General features: G+C 52.6%; 1 protein-coding gene across 1 annotated transcript in view; it reads left to right on the top strand.

Moving 5' to 3' along the window:
- ACOT7 (acyl-CoA thioesterase 7) overlaps positions 1-18342 on the top strand; it is a 139117-nt gene that overhangs the window by 38882 nt on the left and 81893 nt on the right. Inside the window, exons 3-4 of the mRNA XM_014586603.2 lie at positions 7723-7879; positions 15161-15252. Coding sequence (XP_014442089.2) covers positions 7723-7879; positions 15161-15252 — 249 coding nt within the window. The remainder of the gene's footprint in view (positions 1-7722; positions 7880-15160; positions 15253-18342) is intronic.

Raw genomic sequence — 18342 nt, forward strand, 5'->3', positions numbered from 1 at the left:
AGCCTCCATGTGCCATGGGCCTCGGTCAGCCCTCCTGTTTTCTTTCTCCTTTGGGCAGAGAAAGAGAGAGAAAGGGAGTGTGTGTGATAGAAGACCCTACTGAGGGGTGACACAGGTGCAGGCATGAGTCTGCTCCTCCAGGAGGCTGAGGTTGGAATTGAGGGCAGCAAGGAGGGAACCGCTGGCAAGATGGAGGAAGCCAGGTGCTGTCTTAGTCCATGCGTGCTGATGTAACAGAACACCACAGGCTGTCTGGTTTAGAGCAGCAGAGATGTCCCTCACAGTTCTGGAGGCTGGGGAGTCCAAGATCAAGATGCTGGCAGTCAGTGTCTGATGAGGGCCCCCTTTCTGGTTCATAGATAGAAAACTAGAAGGTGGGACCAGCAGCTGGATTCCCATGTAGTCGACCACGGTTCAAGTTCCGGACCTGGTGGCTTAAACTCAGCTGGGCACGTGTATGTACATGCCCAAGATCCTGGGAGAAGGGATTGTGGCATGGCCATTCCCCCCTGGGGCTGGGGGGAGTGATTTCTCACTTTCTGTCTCTGTTTCCGTCTTTCTGGTGAGCACACACTCCCTTATAGCAAAAATCTCTCTAAAAAAAAAAGAAAAAAGAAAATTAGAAGGCTGTGTGTGTATGTTTGTATATGTGCATACATGAGTACACATGTTTGTATAGAATGAGCCAAACAAGGAGTGCATGTGAATGGGTGGATGTGGGGGACCTGGCATGGTGGTGAAGGGGGAGTGGGTTGGCTGGGACCGCCTGTGCTAGAAGTTGATGGAGGAGCTGCCCTGGAAGCTCTGGTGCTTCATTAGAGAGCGCCCCCTGGTGGCTGTGGAGAGGACAGGCCTGAGTCAGGGAGGATGGAAAGCTGGAGCTGGAGAGGCTAAAAGTGGGGTGGGGGCTCAGTCCCTGGTACACCCTCCAAGAGATAGACATTGGTAAGGAAGAGTCCCCAGGACTGAGGGGTGAGGGAGGAGGAGGGCTCGGGAGGCCCTGCTGGTGACAGTGCTATTAACTGTAGAAGTAATGGCTGCCATGGGACCAGTGGGTGGTGTGGTGGTTAAGGTGCTGGATGCTCCCACATGGCTGACCACGGTTCAAATCCTGGACCTGGTGGTTTGCTTTCTCACCTTCTCTCTCTCTCTCTCTCTCTCTCTCTCTCTCTCTGTGTGTGTGTGTGTGTGTGTGTGTGGTCAAAATTAAAATGAATGAATGAATAAGTAAAGTTAAATAAATAATTAAAAATAATAAAATAAAATAAAATAAGTAATGGCTGCCTTTCCATGAGCCTTCTTTCCCCTTGACCAGTGGGCCTTGAGGGTTTCTGAAAGTTTGGGCCCAATCAGGCCTGGTTATGCAAAGCTACTGTTTTACAAGTCTTTGAAGTGACTCATCTCATGTAATCTTATGACACTGCGATGAGGTAGCTTTTATTGTTAGATTTTATTGTTATGTCCCCAGGCACAGATGAGGAAGCTGGAGCACACGGAGATTGACTACTTGATTGACTGCTTGCTCAAGGCTATGTGAGGATGGTAGGTCTGGGCTGGAATCCAGGCCCTGAACTTTGAGCCTTTGCTCCCCCTCACACCTTCTCTGAACTTGGGGGTGTAGGAAGGATAGTTCTGACAGCTTGCTTGGAGAATCCTCTGGGCCTGTGGTGGTAGGTTAGTGATCTACTAGTTACAGGCATGGGGACTGAGCGGTCTGTGAGTTCCAGGCAGCCCCAGTGGATGGGGTGACACCCTCCAGTCTCAGGTGACTGGATGCTGACCTCTGAGGGGCTTCACTATGGCCCTAGAGGAGAGGGACACCCCCCCCCCATGTCCACACTTTCTGGGAGTCACCTGGTTCTGTGGCCCTACCTGGATGGTGATTGGCTTCAACCTTGATATTCCCCAGGTGACGCTCCTGACCTTACCCCTGGGTTTGCTTCTCCTGCAGTCTTTCCCCCCTTTGCAACTCCCACTCAGGCTCAACACCATGAGCCTCACCAACCTTTCTTCCTCTCACACCGTGACATCCCACAGCAGAGTCTCTTGGGGGCACCTTCCAGATATGTTCGGGTCTGAGCACTGTGCACCAGCTCTGCTACCACTCTCTGGCCCAGCATAATCACTTCTGGCCTGGATCGCCAGCACACCCTCCTGATCGGTCACCCTGCTGGTCCCTGCCCACCTCTGTTCCCCAGCATCTGGAGTCAGAGCACACCCCCTGCTCAGAGCCCTCCAGGGTCTCTCATCACTCAGAGTCAGAGTTGAGTCCAGACAAGGCCCACCCACCTCCCTCCAGCTCCAGGACCTCATCTCTTAGTTTGACTGTCAGCTGTCTCTGGCCACACTTCTTTTCTGTGACTTCTTGAATTGCCAGGTGCATCCCTGCCTCAGGGCCTTTGTAATGGCTCTCTCCTAACCTCTGCCTGGCAGCTCTTCCCCCTATACCCACAGGATCCTCCCTCAGCTGCTTCCAGTCTTTGCATAAGTGCTGCATCCAGTGAGGCCCTCCCCCAGTGACCCAGTTCCCTCATTGCCCCTGGTCCTTCACAGCACACAGGGCTCCTGATGTGTCACACCTACGCTTACTGATTTAGCTCTGGTCTGCTCCCCCACTGGAGTGTAAGCCCCACGAGGGCTGGAACTTCGGCTGTTTGACTCTTCCTGGACACTCCTTGTTTGAACTGAGACCTAGAACGTACATCATGGGACTCCCGGTAGATGTCTGCTGAATTCTGGAACAGTCAGAATTATGCACGCCAATTATGCATTCCATGCTTGTCCATCTTTAACTTTTGTGGTTTTTCCAACCACCTGCTGAGAGAGGCACTGTTCTTCCTTTTACAGCTGAAGAAACAGGCCTGGAAAAGTTGGGTAGCTTTTCAAAAGTCACACAAAGCTGCTTTCCCTGAGCGTCCATCAGCTGCAAGGTGGCCTTGAGTTGGCACAGGAGTACCTTATTACTATCGGGTGGTAGTGGTAGTGACAGGAGCTAGCCCTTTCTGGTCCCTTTTGGATGCCAGATGTGTTTCTGCATGCTTCATATTTGTCAGCTCATCCAATCCCTGCACGCCTAAGACAGCGACCGCTAACGCTGCCCTTGGGCATGCACCGAGTTCTCTGTGTGCACTGTTCCTTGAACCTTTGTAGCAACCTGCAGTTCCTTCTGTCTGCATTTATGGGGAGACTGAGGCACACAGAGAGGCAGAGCTGGGATTTCGAACCCAGGGCCCAGACCCGTTCTTTGGGATCTGTTCCTGAAGCTGTTGTCCTGACTTAAAGTCCCATGGCTGGGACCAGCAGTTGGCGTAATGGCTATGTCGCTCCCATGTAATTGACCATGGTTCGAGTCCTGGCTTAAACTCACTCCGGGCACGTGTGTGTGCGTCCCCAAGATCCTGGGAGGAGAATTGAGGAGAAGGGATTGTGGCATGGCCATCCCCTGCAGGGGGTGGTGGAGGGGTGTTCTCGCTTTCTGTCTCTGTCTTTCTGGCAAGTGCACATGCCCTATAGCAAAAATCTCTCAAAATAAATAAATCAATTAAAAGTCCCATGGCCACTCAGGAGCCCTGTCTCTGGTTTTCCAGGGCACCTGTGCCCAATGGGCAGAGCGGTGCTAATCAGCTTTGGGAGCAAGGCAGAGGGTGCTTTATGAGGCCACTCCAGAAGCTGGGAGTTCAGGGTGCACCTGAAGTGCTGAGAGACAGGGACACCTACCACCAAGACATCAGCACATCTTCATGTTGACATACAGTGCTGGGTCACTCTGGTCTCAGGGAGTCCAGGCCCAGCGTCCTCGGGGCTATGAAGCAGCTGCTCACAGTCAGGTTAGAGCTGCCCTGGGTCCCGTCTGCACGCTGTCAGACTCACCCGCAGCCTAGCTGCCTCTCAGGCCTCTCTGCCTGCCCTGGCTCTCACGGGTTCTCCTGACAATGGAATGAGCTGTGGTAAGAATCCCATGGAACTGCCTGGTAGACTTTACCTTTCCACGCTCGTGTTTAAGCTGAGAGAACCAAGCTTAAGGATAAGTGGCCTTCCAGCCTGGGCAGAGCTGGCGTAAGGCTGCCTCTAGAATGTCCGTGCCAGGCCTAGAGTCAGCGTCATGTATAAGGCTCCTGGCGGTTCTGTGTTAGGGCACCCCTTGGGACAGTGTGGGGAGGACCTCGGGATTTTCCTCTTGCCTCCATTCACTGTCAGCGTTCTGATTCCAGAAGGGAACACCATGCCCCTTGCTAAAAGCTGACAGGACTCTAAAGAGTGGGCAAGTCTACTTTTGTATATCCTCTGACCCCTTCCAGGAGGGCCTTGGCCTGTCCCTCTCCCTCACCCCCAGGGTCCTGTCGACCTTTTCCCTCATATCCCTGCCACCTGGCACACAGCCCACTCCTCAGGTCTGCCCTCTCTTCCCTTTTCTGTCATGCCCCTGCACCCCCTCCTTCCCTGCCTAACATGGGTCCTGCAGGTCTCAGCTCTAGTATCCCCTCACCTGGAGTTGCCCCTTCACTCACCTTCCATCCCCTCTACCTGAATCCAGGGCCCTGCAGACAGGTGACTTACTCCCTGCTGGATGCCTGGCACCGAGGGTGGTGACCAGCCCCACCAACTCTGTAAGTGACTTTATTTCAGAAGCCTGGGGTCCACCTGGAGTTCGGATGTGTGGAGGCTGTCTCAGTCTGTGGGCCTCAGAAACAAGCTGCAGAGCAGTAAGGTGCATCGCTGCCCCCACAAATGCGCTTGTGCGTGTGTATCTCTGTGGGCTCATCTGTACTGTAGTCTGATTTAACCCCTCTCCAGAGAAAAGCACCTGACTTAATTCTGCTTTTTGGTCTTAGAAACTGTATGGATGGGCCTGAGAGGTAGCATTGCCCCACCCAGAGGTTGGTCCTCTTGTTCTTGCCTGGCTCCCTGCAGCCCCTGCTATTCCAGTTTACTGCCAGTGGGTGGTGCTGTAGCCACATAGATTGACTTGAGTTGGTGCGGAAGTCAGAATTCCTGCACACTGCCTCAGCTTGAGGCTTGGGGGCGGGAGGCTGGACAAACCATGCAAATCAGCGCAGCGAAGCCACAGGCTGCCCATGCCAGCTCAGCTTCAGAACTTCCTCCTGTCATCCCAGTTTCCTGCTCCTCCCTAGTGTCTTTGCTGAGACCTGTCTCTGGAATATTTATAGCAACACACACTGTCACAGAATTGCCAAGGCTATGTGCATGAGAATCACAGGGCAGAGGGTGAAGACCGAGTTTCTCTGGCCGCAGGTCCAACGAACAGGTTTTGGGTGGGAGTGGGCTCGGGATTTGCATGTTGGCCAGGTCCCAGGTGAGTTATGGTGCAGGTGGGAGAGCTGTGGGCATCCGGTGACTGGTACAAAGGGCACAGACCATTGCTCACACTGACTGTTGCCCACTCAGGTGGCTCTCCTGATGGTGAACGGGGAGAGGAGCTGGAGCTGTCAGGGCCTGGTGGGCAGGCTCGAAAGCGAACCCCTCGTCTCCCTCCCTCACCTGTGTCCTCCTGAGCTAAAGGGTGGCCGGTGAATGCCTCGGGTGTCCTAAAAAAGCCCATTGCTTCCAGCAGAGTCATGAAAGTGCTGAGTCTGTCCGGAGCATGCAGACCCACCTGGCCCACGGCTGAGACATGGTCCATCTTTGTGTCATTCGGTTAGCAGAGATGAAGGCTGGGTTGATCTTCATGCCAGCAAAGTGCCGTGAGGTGTTGGAGGCTGTCAGTCACTACTTTTCCCTTGAAACCGCTGTGTTGTGGGGGACTGGCAGGTGGTGTGGTGGTTGAAGTCCTGGACTCCCACATGGCCAACCACAGTTCAAATCCTGGATGTGACAGCTTTTATTCTCACTTTATCTCTCTCTCTGTCTGTCTCTCTCTGGTCAAATTAAAAATAAAAAATAATAATAATTAAATCATTTTTTTAAAAAAAGAAAGAAAAATACGTTGAGAACATGCAACAAGATATTTGATCCACAAACCCAGAGAATTATATTCAAATATTGAAAACTCTGTAGGTTAAATCAGGTGTATCACAACATTGTCTATGATTTTTTAAAATGTAATTTGTGCAGATCCCTAACAAAAGAAGAATGTTCTGTTCCGTTTGGCCACGCAAAGTAATTTGAAATGGGGCCAACCCTGTAGTTGTTAGGTGCTGTGCGTTGGGAGCTGGATCCTACGTGGCCGTCTGTGCTTCCAGTGCCAGCTCCTCTGACTTGAAACATATCTTGGGTCCTGCATATCCCACATCCTGACAGGATGGAGAAATTAAGTAAAAAGATTGCCTGTGACCGTGCCCTACCAAGGGGTGTTCTCTGTCTCTCTCTGTTTCTCTGGCAAGTGCATGTGCCCTTTGACAGTTTAAAAAATTGGCAACGGAGTATCATGAAAAAGAAATCACGTTAAAGGATAAGAAAGTCCTTCGTGTACTGCTGTTGTGCTAATGCTGTGTCCTCCCCAAATCCCTCTGTTGAAATCTAACTCCTAAGGTGATGGTATTAGGAGGTGGGGCCTTTGGGGTTGATTAGGTCCCCAGGATGGAGCCCTCATGAGTAGATTTTGTGCTCTTATGTAAGGAGCCCGAGACAGACTGCTTCCCCTTCCACCATGGGGAAGGCCGTATAAAAGATGCCATCTCTGAGGATTGGGCCTTGGCCAGATATGGATCTGCCAGTGCGTTGATCCTGGACTTTCAGCCTCCAGACCTGTGAGAGAGAATCGTCTGTTGTTCACAAGCCACCCAGGCTGTGGTATCTTATTATCTTCAGCCTTAAGGGACTAAGACACCTGCCTAGGGGGTGATAGGCAAAGTGGACTGAGACAAGAGCAGAATGTGTGACAGCCTATGGCATGTCACAGGCTGTGCCACCAGGAGCCTGCCACGTGGGTGTAGATGCTGTGTCTGACAACTTCGGCTACCCAGGTGTCTTGGTGCCAAGAAGAGGTGAGCAGACGCAGACTTGTTGCCACGCGCCCCTTCATTCCTGTCGGAGTTGGGGCTATGAGCCTGGGTCGCCTGTTTAAGGATAAGTGCAGTTCAGATAAAAAGGAAGAACAACGATTGCAAACAGTGTGTCATCACATGGCGAGGTTATTTTCCCCATATTTTTGAGTGAGAACATTCAGAATGCGAAGGTGTATATTTAGTTTTTTCTCAACTATGCAAGACTAAAGCTGTGAAACAAGAAGCCAGGCAAACGAACAAATGAACCAGCAACACCCTATTCTTAGGAAAAAAGCCTGGAAAGAAAGATCCCAGAATAGCCCTGTGGTTATCTTTGAATGGGAGGAGTGAAATTCTCTTTTCTTTCTACCTTTCTGTATATATCAAATTTTCCATGAGTACGTATGTATTTTTTTTACTCTTTATTATGCAAGTAGTATGTGTTTGTTATAGAGAAACTACTGGGTTGCTGGAAAAGTCATGACGCATTTTTGCATAGAAAAAGCATTTAAAGAAATGTCATGACTTTTTTGATGACCTAATAGAGAAAAGAAGCCACTGGGACCCCACTGCTCAGAGAATCTCCTTCCACAGTTGTTATGGAATGTTCTTTCAGGGATTTTTCTACTTTCTGGTGTCAGTGCATTTGGAAATATCTGGTATCAGTAAGCGACATGACTTTGATGGTGGGGGCCACAAACAAAGGCAGTTTATCGGGGCATCTCCAGGCTGGGCAGCTTGCTGGGCTGGGCTGACTGGCCGTCTCTGGTCTTTGCAGGAGCGCTGCGTGGCCGCCCTGGCCCGGGTTGAGCGTACTGACTTCCTGTCGCCCATGTGCATCGGCGAGGTGGCTCACGTCAGCGCAGAGATCACCTACACTTCCAAGCACTCTGTGGAAGTCCAGGTCAACGTGATGTCTGAAAACATCCTCACAGGTAATTTCTGGGCACTCCTCACCAAGCCAGCTTGGCCGGGGAGGACAGTGACGTGACACCAATAATGAGGGTGGTGGTCACTTCAGACTGTGCAAGAGGCTCGTCCACCTCCTGTGTGGGACTAACATATTTCTCCTACTGCCCGATGAGCATGTACTTCTGTTATGGGGAAACAGGGCACAGGGGAGTCCAAGATCACATGCCTCGAGCTGGATTCAAGGCCTGGCCGTGTATAGACATTGCCGTCCCCAGGGGGGCCTGCTCCCAGAAGCCAGGCTGAGCTGCCCCTGGGTCCTGGAAAACCAGGCTTAACTAAAAGCTAGCTGAGTGAACCTTTGCCTCTAGCTGCATCTGAATATTCTCCTCCTTGGCTGGGGTAACCATGGAAACCTTTTCCTCTTCCCACTTGGCGGGTGCCTCAGGAGAGCGTGGCTCCATTTCTCACATGCTCGCATGCTTCTTTTTATAACGGGGCCATGGTGGGGAAGCAGGCCTCTTCCCTACCCTCTGTCCATCTCACTGCACTTTCCCAGGTTTGTTTCCTCCTTTGCTCTCCCACCCCTGGTCCTTGGTTGTGGCTGTCCTGCAGATTGCTGACCCAGAGCTGTCTAAGGAGCAGTTACTCATCCAGAACATCCCAGTGACCTCAGCAGGGCTGGGATTAGAGCTGGTCACATCATCCCAGCCACCCAGCCACAGTACACGAGTCGGCCGAGCAAGGGCCTGGGGTGAAGGGTGGTCGTGTGCCTGTCTATGTGGTGTGGCCTGAGCCCGCACACGGCAGGTCTGTCTGGCATCATAGGGATCCGTGGAAGCTGGTCTCAGGCTGTGGCACAGGAAGGGGTGCCTGGGCACTCTTCCCACAGCCGGGACAGTGTCCCACGACTGGGGAAAGGCTCCGTGCAGGATGGGGAGGGTCTGCTTTCCCACTGTGGACACCCCCTTTCTGTACATCAAAAGCCACGGCCCAGGAGGAACCCTGGAGGGACCAGCAGTTAGCGTAATGGCTATGTCGCTGAACTCTCATGTAGTCTACCGTGGTTCAAGTCCCAGACCCGGTGGCTTAAACTCACACCAGGTGTGTGTGCGTGCATGCCTAAGATCCCAAGAGGAGAATAGAGGAGAAGGGATTGCGGTGTGGCCATCCCCCGTGGGGGGTGATTTCTTGCTTTCTGTCTCTCGGGTGAGTGCATGCGCCCTATAGCAAAAACCTCTTCTAAATAAATAAATAAATAAGGAGGAACCCTGGAGGAACAGAACATCCACCTGATGGAATGGGGAGAGGCCGGGAGCCAAAGGCATCTTCAGAGTTTCAAAATGGCTAGGACTCTGTCCCCACCAAAGAGGACACTGGCCCAGGTGTCAATAGTGGAGGTATCGGAAGTTGAGGGACTTGGGGCAAGATCCTGAGCTGCTTCTTAGCTTCTGTTGATAGCAGGGAGCACAGAGCTAGAAGACATGAAACCAGCTACTGCTGTAATTGTCACAGAGGTCGTCAGAGCTGGACTTGCAGGCTGAGTTGGGGAGCTGAGGGGGGGTTGACTAGAATGAGACGATCTGACTCATAATTTAAGACTCCCTGGCACAGCGGGTAAGAGTGGACAGAGAGGCAGGAGGCTGTTGCCAACAGCCGGTGCTGGTGAGAGGGCAGGAGGACAGCCCTCTGCCCTCCCCATAGGGATGCCCCTCGCCTTCTGGAGCACGGGCACCACTGCGGCAGAGGCTCGGCATGTCTCTACTCTCAAGGCTACCCGCTCCTTGCCTGAACTGCCCAGTAAGGAGGAGAGGGTAGCCCTGAGGAACAGAGATGGTGCTGGCACATTGCCCACATCAGGGCAGGCGTTGCTACCCCACCGTGCAGATGAGAGGCTCAGAGAAGGTGTGCAGCGGCCAGCCTCTGGCGGCTCCTCCTGAGGGACCAGGTACTGGCCCTGGGTTCTCCCTCCCTCCTGACCTCAGCTTCTTCCCAGTGTCATGAGGTGCAGCAGTACTCATGTCTGGGCCCAGTGGTACTGGCCGCTGGAGGGCTATGGCTTTTCTCTAGGTCTGGTCATCGTGCCCTAGAGCCACTGCTGTAGGGCTGGACGCCCCCTCATCTCTGTGCATCCCTCTCTGTCTCTTGCAGTTCCGTGCCTATTCACCTGTTTTCTTCCTTTTAATTTGCCAGAGCATCCACTTGCAAGAGAGGAAGGGAGAGAGGGAGAGAGAGTGTGCACCCCCAGGACACACTCTACCCGAGGGCATGATCACACTAATCCCTTCCATTTTTCCTTCCCATCGGGATTTTGTTTGTTTTTTTAGGTTTTTGCCATAGGGCATGTGCGCTCACCAGAGAGAGGCAGAGAGAGGAAAAGTGAAAAGTTACTCCCTAGGGGAAACGGCCATGCCACACTCCCTTTTTCTCCAGCTTCCTCTCTGGATTTTGGGTATGCAAACACATGCTTGGTGTGATTTTTCAAGCCTCTGAGTCCAGGACTTGAACCATGGAAAGCCATATGGGCGTCTAGCACCTTAACCATCGTACTATCTGCTGGCCTGAGGATTTTGAGCATGTGTACAAATAAACCTGGGACACTCAGTTTTTTTTTTTTTTTAAGAATTATTTACTGGGGTTGGCAGGTGGTGTGGTAGTTAAGGGCACTGGACTCCCACATGGCTGACCATGGTTCGAGTCCCAGACCCAGCGACTTGCTTTTTCACTTTCTCTCTCTCTCTCTCTATAACTCTGTCCTTCTCCAGTCAAATTAAAATAAATAAGTAAAACTAAATAAAACAATTCTTTTAAAGAAAGGATTATTTACTTATTTAATTCCATTTGTTATTACTACTATTTTTTATTTGACCAGAGAGAGAGAAAGGGAAAGCAAGAAAGCAAGCTGTCAGGTCTGGGATTTGAACCACAGACAGCCATGTAAGAGTCTAGCACCTCAACCACCATGCCACTTCTGCAGGGCCCAGATTTGAACTGTCCTCATCCACATGGGATCTAGCACCCAACACATCACATTTAACTACTGAATTGTGGGGCTGAGGGCAGAAGAGCTTTTTTTTTAGTTTATTTTACTCATGTTAGCAAATGTGCATGAAAGAGAGATGGGGGACAGTCACCCTCAACAGGGTATCATCATGCTGTGATCTCTTTCTTCTTGCTCCTCAGAATCTTGGGCACACACACATGTGCTTGGTGTGTTTTCAAGCCAGCCCCGGGGTCCGGACCTCGGTCAGACACGCAGCTGCTAACACCGCAAGTTCTTTATTCTCCTGAGTGCACCGTCAGGCGGGGCCCAGGGCATCAGTCCCTCTGTTGGCCTTTCTCAGTCTCTCTCCGTGTTTGGATCCGTGTGGATCCCTCCTGTTCTCTTGAGGCTTTGCTCTCTTGGTGTCTCTTTCTGCCGTGTGTCCACTGGAAAGCGAGCCTTCGGCTTAGTGTGTTTTCTGGTTCACGTAGTGTACCCCTGAGAGTAGCACCTGGTACCGGGGGGCGGGGCTCTTAGCATGCAGTGGTCTCTAACAGACAGGGAGACCACGGATCAGAGGAGGTGGGGCCAGGTGGCAAAGCACACACGCAGGGTCTGTAGCTTGGGCAAAGCTGAACGATGAAGCCATGTGCATGACTTCTCTGTGTTCTTTCTCTACCCCAGGAACTGGGTCCCCTTTTCTGTGTGTCCCCTTTGATCTGGGCCATGTGGCCTGTCACGAGGCAGTTGCATACACGCACTCCCAGGCAGACAACCGCAAATTTCTGCCTTCGAGACGGCTCATTCATCTCGGCAACTGTCAAAATATTAAGCTAACTGGGACGTGATTGCTGCGAATTGCTCCAGAAAATAGCTGGGAGCTCTTATGATTTTTAAAATAGATGTTTTTAATGCTGCAGTTGTCTTTTGATGGTTTTATTAAATGACGGAGAAAGTACAATTAGCATGTTTGCCTCATTTGCTCCATGGTGTTCATTTAGGTCTGGAGGGCCGCTCAGGTTGCCATGGAAACCAGCTTGTCAGGCTGGCTCTGACTGAGTCCAACAGGAAATCTTTATTCCCAAAAGCAGGTTGTCAGATTCACTCCCAGTTAAAGTGCGGTGAAAGTATTTTCCCGTATTATTTGCCTGTGGATCCCAGGCCCAGGGAGCCGATGTTCTGGTGGTATGGTTGGTTGTATCGGGGTGGAAAGGTGGACATGTGGGGCTTGATGAAGGGGTACCCCATGGGCCTCTTTTTAATTGACCCTCTCCAGGGCTTGGCCTGGAGCTTGAGGCTGTGTTCAAGGAGGAAGTGGGCACAGTTGCCCCGGGTTCACCTTGGAAGGCGGGTGAGAGGTAACCGGGGCAGGCCCGTTCCTCCTGGGGCTGAGGAAGGACTCTGGGCTGCTCCCTCTTATTCCTCAGATTTTCTCTGTTCTGCTCTACCTGGGGAGTCTTTCCATGTTGAAGAAGCTACTGCTAGAGTGTGTGCAGGCTCATTGGGTAGGGGGCGAGAAAGGACCCTTCATGGGGCGTGGTCATATCACAATCTCTTCTCCTCAGTTCCTCCCTCCTTTTTGTATTTTGGGCACACATGCACATGTGCCTGGTGTGGGATGTTTTTGATTTTTAAATTTTTTTAGGTTTTTGCTATAGGGCACATGCGTTTGCCAGAGAGAGAGGAAGAGAGGAAAAGTAAGAAATCCCACCCCCAGTGGGGATGGCCACGCGACAGTCCCTCCTGGGCATGCATGCACACATTCCAGGTGTGTTTTCTTTTTTGCTATGGGGCACGTGCATTCTCCAGAGAGACAGAGACAGATGGGTAAAAACAGAGAAATAACCCTTCAGGGAGGATGGCCATGCCACAATTCCTTCTCCTCCATTCTCCTCTCAGGACTTCGGCCACGCCCAGTGGGGATGGCCACGCGACAGTCCCTCCTGGGCATGCATGCACACATTCCAGGTGTGTTTTCTTTTTTGCTATGGGGCACGTGCATTCTCCAGAGAGACAGAGACAGATGGGTAAAAACAGAGAAATAACCCTTCAGGGAGGATGGCCATGCCACAATTCCTTCTCCTCCATTCTCCTCTCAGGACTTCGGGTGTACATGCGCTTGTGAATGGTGTGAGTTTGAAGCCGACAGGTCTGGGACTCAAACCACGGTCGACTACATAGGAATCCAACAGTGTAACTTTTATACCATCTGCTGGTCCCCCTTGGTGTGTTTTTCAAGGAATCCAGCAGTGTAACTTTTACGCCATCTGCTGGTCCCCCTTGGTGTGTTTTTCAAGCTGCCAAACTGTGCTGTTGGCCATGTGGGATCCAGCTGCCTTAGCCACTAGACCACAGGCTGGCCCGAGGAAGCTACTTTTATTTATCTATTTATTTTTAAGGTTTTTGCTGTAGGGTATGTGCACTCACCAGAGACAGAGAGAGGGAAAGTGAGATATCATCCCCCAGGGGGGATGGCCATGCCACAATTCCTTCTCCATTCTCCTCTTGGGATCTTGGGCACATGCAAACACACACCTGGTGTGATTTTCAAGCTGCTGGGTCCAGGACTCAAACTGAAGTTGGCCATGTGGGAGTCCAGCGCCTTAACCGTTATGCCACCTGCCACGCCCCCATGTGTTTTTCAAGTCATGTGTTGTGCAAGTCACCTGGTGTGGGACTCAAACCATGCAGTTTTCACCTCAACCACCATGGCATAAGTCCCCTTTTGTTGTTGTTGCTTTTTTTTTTTTTAATTTTTTTTAATGAGAGAGCCAGAGTACTCATGCATAAAGGCGAGGGAGAGAGAACTATGTCTGACAGGCTCTTGCTATCGTGACCCTCTGCCCCAGCCTCCCAGCTAACAGGGACTGTAGGCTCGCACGACTGCACCTGCCTGTTGATCTGAGAGCCAAACTCGGGCCTCCCATGTGGGCCCAGCCTTGCTCAGTGGTGTCTTTCTGCTTGTGCCTCCACAGTGGGCCTCTCTGGGCTCTTTTAGCACCAATAGACCCCAAGCCAGTGGTTCTTAGCCCAGACAGGCCTCAGTGCTCCAGTCAGCAGCCCACAGCCCATCTCTTGGTACTTAAAAGCTTCTGGACTGGAGCTTTGAGTTGGCCAGTAGCAAACCAAGGTGTCTGGTATGAAGGAGAGAAGGCCAAGCAAGCTCTCCTGGGGTGGTGAAGTCAGGTCTCTGATGAGCTGACTACATGGCTCTGTGCTTTGGACTCTGGAGCCCTGGCTGTCCCTGTCCTGCTAGGGGTGGCTGTGCCTGAGTCAGCCTCTGCATGTCTGAATGCACCGAGTGTCTTTCTGGGTTTCCCTGTCTGGCAGGAGATCTTGTCAGTGTTTAGACAGGTGGAAGGGACCTTCAGGAGACGTTGCCGTGTGACCGTTAGGACATCGAGTTCCTCAGCAAGGTGTTTGAATATGACAGTCAGTGTCAGCCGAGATCTCTTGGTGGACACTTGAGCCAGCCTGTGGAGCCAGCACTCCCCAACCCTGGCTGGCAGAGTGTGAAGGGGGTTCACCTACAGCTAGTTGGTTCTTCCCTCTGACTTGGGAGGAGCACATTGGAGCCTACTGATAGTTTTAATAACCAAACTCCCTTTCTTTCTTTTCTTTTTAAGAGTTATTTATTTAATTTTATTTATTATTATTATTTTTTCATTTGAGCATAGAGAGACAGAGAGTGAGAGAGAAGGAAAGTGAGAAAGCAAGCCGCCAGGTCTAGGACTTGAACTGTGATCGGCCACATGGGAGTCCAGCGCCCCAACCACCATGCCACCTGCCACTCTTATTCTTTCAAAACACCATGAATATGAGATTGCATGGAGTTAGTGTTCTCCAGGTGAACCCTGTGTTAGGAAACCACCAGCCCCAGGACCACCCAGCCGCAAACCAGGTGGTCTGAAGTCTTCCCAGCAACCTCTGGGAAGGGCGAACTGTCCCAAAGTGGTCAGGGTTAGGAGGGGCTGAGATCTGAGCCCTGGAGGTTGGGGTGGACCCCCCCACAACATCTCTCCCTAGCTCTTGGTCTGTTCTGTGTCCGTACTCACAGGGCTGCAACTCTGGGCCAGAGGACTAAAAAGGCTTTGAGGCTTGGGGCCAGAGGAGGCAGCACTGGAGGGTGTGTGCAGCGTAGGTGAGGAAGCATTTCGGCTGCTAGGACGCCCCCTACTCCCTTTCCAGGATTTTCATGTGGCTTTCTTCTCTTAAGGTACCAAAAAGCTCGGAGGGTGTGTGCAGCGTAGGTGAGGCAGCATTTCGGCTGCTAGGACGCCCCTACTCCCTTTCCAGGATTTTCACGTGGCTTTCTTCTCTTAAGGTACCAAAAAGCTGACCAACAAGGCCACTCTGTGGTACGTGCCTCTGTCACTGAAGAACGTGGACAAGGTTCTCGAGGTACCTCCAGTTGTGGTAAGGCGACCCCTTCACTTCTCTCTTGGGGTAGATAACAGGGGCCTGGTGACCTCAAACAATGGTGGGAGGCTAAACAGGCACCCCAGGAGAGGAACATAGCCCAGGGGTAAGAGGCCCACCTGCAGGCAGGGACCCGCTGGGCTGAGCAGGGCCTCCCATCCTGCTTCTAAGGAAACACCAGTGGGGAGGAGACAGCTCTGCTCAGGACATCTTGGTGCATGTCTAATTCATGCTGGGAGCATGCACATAGGCTGGCCCAGCACCTGCAGACCCGACATCCTTCCACCCCAGAGGACTTTCTGATCAGAGAAAAGGCAGTGATGGGACCATGATGGTGATGTCCTTCTGCTAAGAGCCAGGGCCACCAGGTTGCCCCCGTGACCCCTGCAGGCTGAGTGTCACCTTGGCTCCTGGTGCCATGGGTGTTTTGTCTTTGCCCCTACTGCCCCACACTGGAATCCACCTCCTCCTCTGGGTTTCTCCCTCTGTTTTGCCCTGAACAAACACATCTTTGCCTAAAATGAGTTCTCTGTGTCCCCTCCTGGGTTCTCACCACAGGTGGGCAGGCGTGTGGAGTGGAGTGATTTCATTCATGCCCTGAGAGCCCTCCCTGCCTCCTCCTACGCCCGTTGGTTAGAAACGCAAGGACAGGCATGACCAGCTCCTCGTGAGCTGCTGTGTCTAGGACCGCACTCGTGCTTACCAGGAAAGGCGTTTCTCAGAGGGAGCAGACCCGGGGCTCAGCAGAGTCTGCCCTGCAGGGAGATGTTTCCATGGTTGAGCTATATCGAGAACAGGTTTGTAGAAGTAATGAAATGGAGAGCCAGGCGCTCAGGCCTTGGTCCTCCCACACCCAGCAGAGGAAGCAGGCGCTTGTGCCCCTCTTGGGGTCCTCCCGTGCGGTCTGACAGGTGCAGGGTCCTGGACCGGCCCGGCTCTCAGTCTACAGCTGCTGGCCTTTCCATTAGCCTGGCTCACCTGGGGCCCATGGGGGACTCCCTCCTCCCCTCCGCCATGTGTAAACTGTGGGGGTGGCCTCCGAGACTGGATTCCTGTGCCCAGCTCACTGGGCCCTCTTCCCCACCTCCCCTCTCCGTTACTCCCTTCTCCACCTCCCTGCTTCTTGGTTGGGATAGGAGTTATGTACAATTTCAAGCCCAGGGCGGGGTGGGGTGTAAGATCCAAGGAAGGAGTGTTAGAACCCAGCCATTCTCCTTAGAAATGGCAGGGGTGGGGGTCAACAGGTGGTATGGTGGTTAAAGGCGCCGGACTCATATGTGGTTCGAGTCCTGGACCTGGCGGCTTGTCTTGCTTTTTTCACTCTCTCTCTCTGTGTCCCTCTCTGTTCAATTTTAAATAAATAAATAAATAAATACATAAGCAAAGTTAAATAAAATAATTCTTTAAAGGAAAAAAATTAGCAGGGGTGTCTGTCCCACTCTCATCCTTCCCTCTTAGCCCTTGGGTTCAGCTCACCATGTCACAGGGAAGTACTCAAACACAATTACTTAACTGCTCTAATTTGCAGATGCCACATACTCAGAAATCTCTCCTCAGGCCCTACGACTGGTCCCGTCGTGCGACACATCTTATGGCAGTGATGCCGAAGGAAGTTCCTGGGCTGAACACGGTAGCTGTTGCTGCCCTTTGCTCCAGGGCTGACGTGCTGAGCAGTTGGGTCTCCAGCCAGTGCAGAGGGACTGGTGACCTCAGATTTCCCTGGCTGCTATCCCCTTCCTGTGGGCGCAGGGCCACACTCGGCTCTCAGTGTCGCCCTCTCGTCCAGGGCTCCCCTCTCCCAGTGATTAGCGCCCTCCCTCCCACATCCTGGAGGAGCCCCTGGTCGCTCCTTCCCTCCCTTTGTGTAGCCGGTTTGATGAGACATAAATACCAGCTTGGCTCTCGTAGAGGAGTGCATTGAAACACTTCCACCGAGGCTCAGGGAGCTGCAGATGGCCGCAGTGGCACGGCTCCCAGCTGCAGCGCTGCGCAGTTCTTTGCTCTTTCTTCCCCCACACTCGCTGCGCCCAGTAGTGTAAACCTTCTGAGCTTCGGGATACAGTCTGCCGTGTTCACTGGCAGGGCCCGGCAGAGGCCTGCTGAGGACCCTGGGAAGCACGGCGTCCTTCTCTTGCTCCCCTAGGCTTTCATGCTCTTCTGGCAGCTAACGCGCCAGGCTTCCTCCCAGCTTGCCAGCAGCCTCCTACCCACCTCTCACAGAGGGCCTTCCCAAGTTAAGAAAACATAACTTCTTTTCACCTACAGATATATGCCCACATGCGTATATGTATATTTATATACAGACATCATACGTACATGCATACAGCTATTTCACATATGTGTGCGCACACACACACATGTGCAACCTTCCTGTGTGTGTGTGTACCTCCCTGAAGGAGGCCCAGCTGCTCGCCACGTGTAGCCTCAGTGGTGGAGGACTTTGTCTCCTATTGCCCGCTTTCTTCTCTAGCCTGCCAGGGGGTGCTGCTTTCCCAGAGAACTGGGAACCTCAGGGCCCTGGATAGGAAATGGAGACCAGCCCAGGGCTGTGGAGGGACAGCGCAGCCCTGGAGAGGCTGGAGCGGCCATGGGTGGAGGGCCACGCTGTTTTTCAAATGTCTCTATGCTGGCTTGAGTAGAGGCTCCGAGGCTGGGTGGGGGCTGCGCTGTCTGCTGCTGCAGATCTGCTGGGTTTGATGAGTCCTCGGGAGTGACAGTTAGGTGGCAGCCCATCATTAAAATGTTCCAGCGGTTTTGTTCCCAGATTTAAAGGGAGCATTTGTGAGGAGGCTGATTTCTCTGTCCTCGTGGCTAGTGTCCAAGATGGGCCCCCCTCGGTTCCCAGGAGCTCACCGAGCTCTTACAAGAATGCTGGGGGGGAACCAGCAATTAGCGTAATGGCTATGTCACTGGACTCCCACGTAGTCGACCGCGGTTCGTGTCCCAGACCCGGTGGCTTAAAACTCACGTCGGGCGCGTGTGCGTGCGTGCCCAAGATCCCGCCCGAGAGGAGAGTGGAGGAGAAGGGATTGCGGCATGACCATCCCCCCTGGGGGGTGATTTCTCACTTTCTGTCTCTCTGTCTCT

Source organism: Tupaia chinensis, unplaced genomic scaffold (genome assembly GCF_000334495.1).
Source record: "Tupaia chinensis unplaced genomic scaffold, TupChi_1.0 Scaffold000146_1, whole genome shotgun sequence".
In the NCBI taxonomy this organism is placed as follows: Eukaryota; Metazoa; Chordata; class Mammalia; order Scandentia; family Tupaiidae; genus Tupaia; species Tupaia belangeri.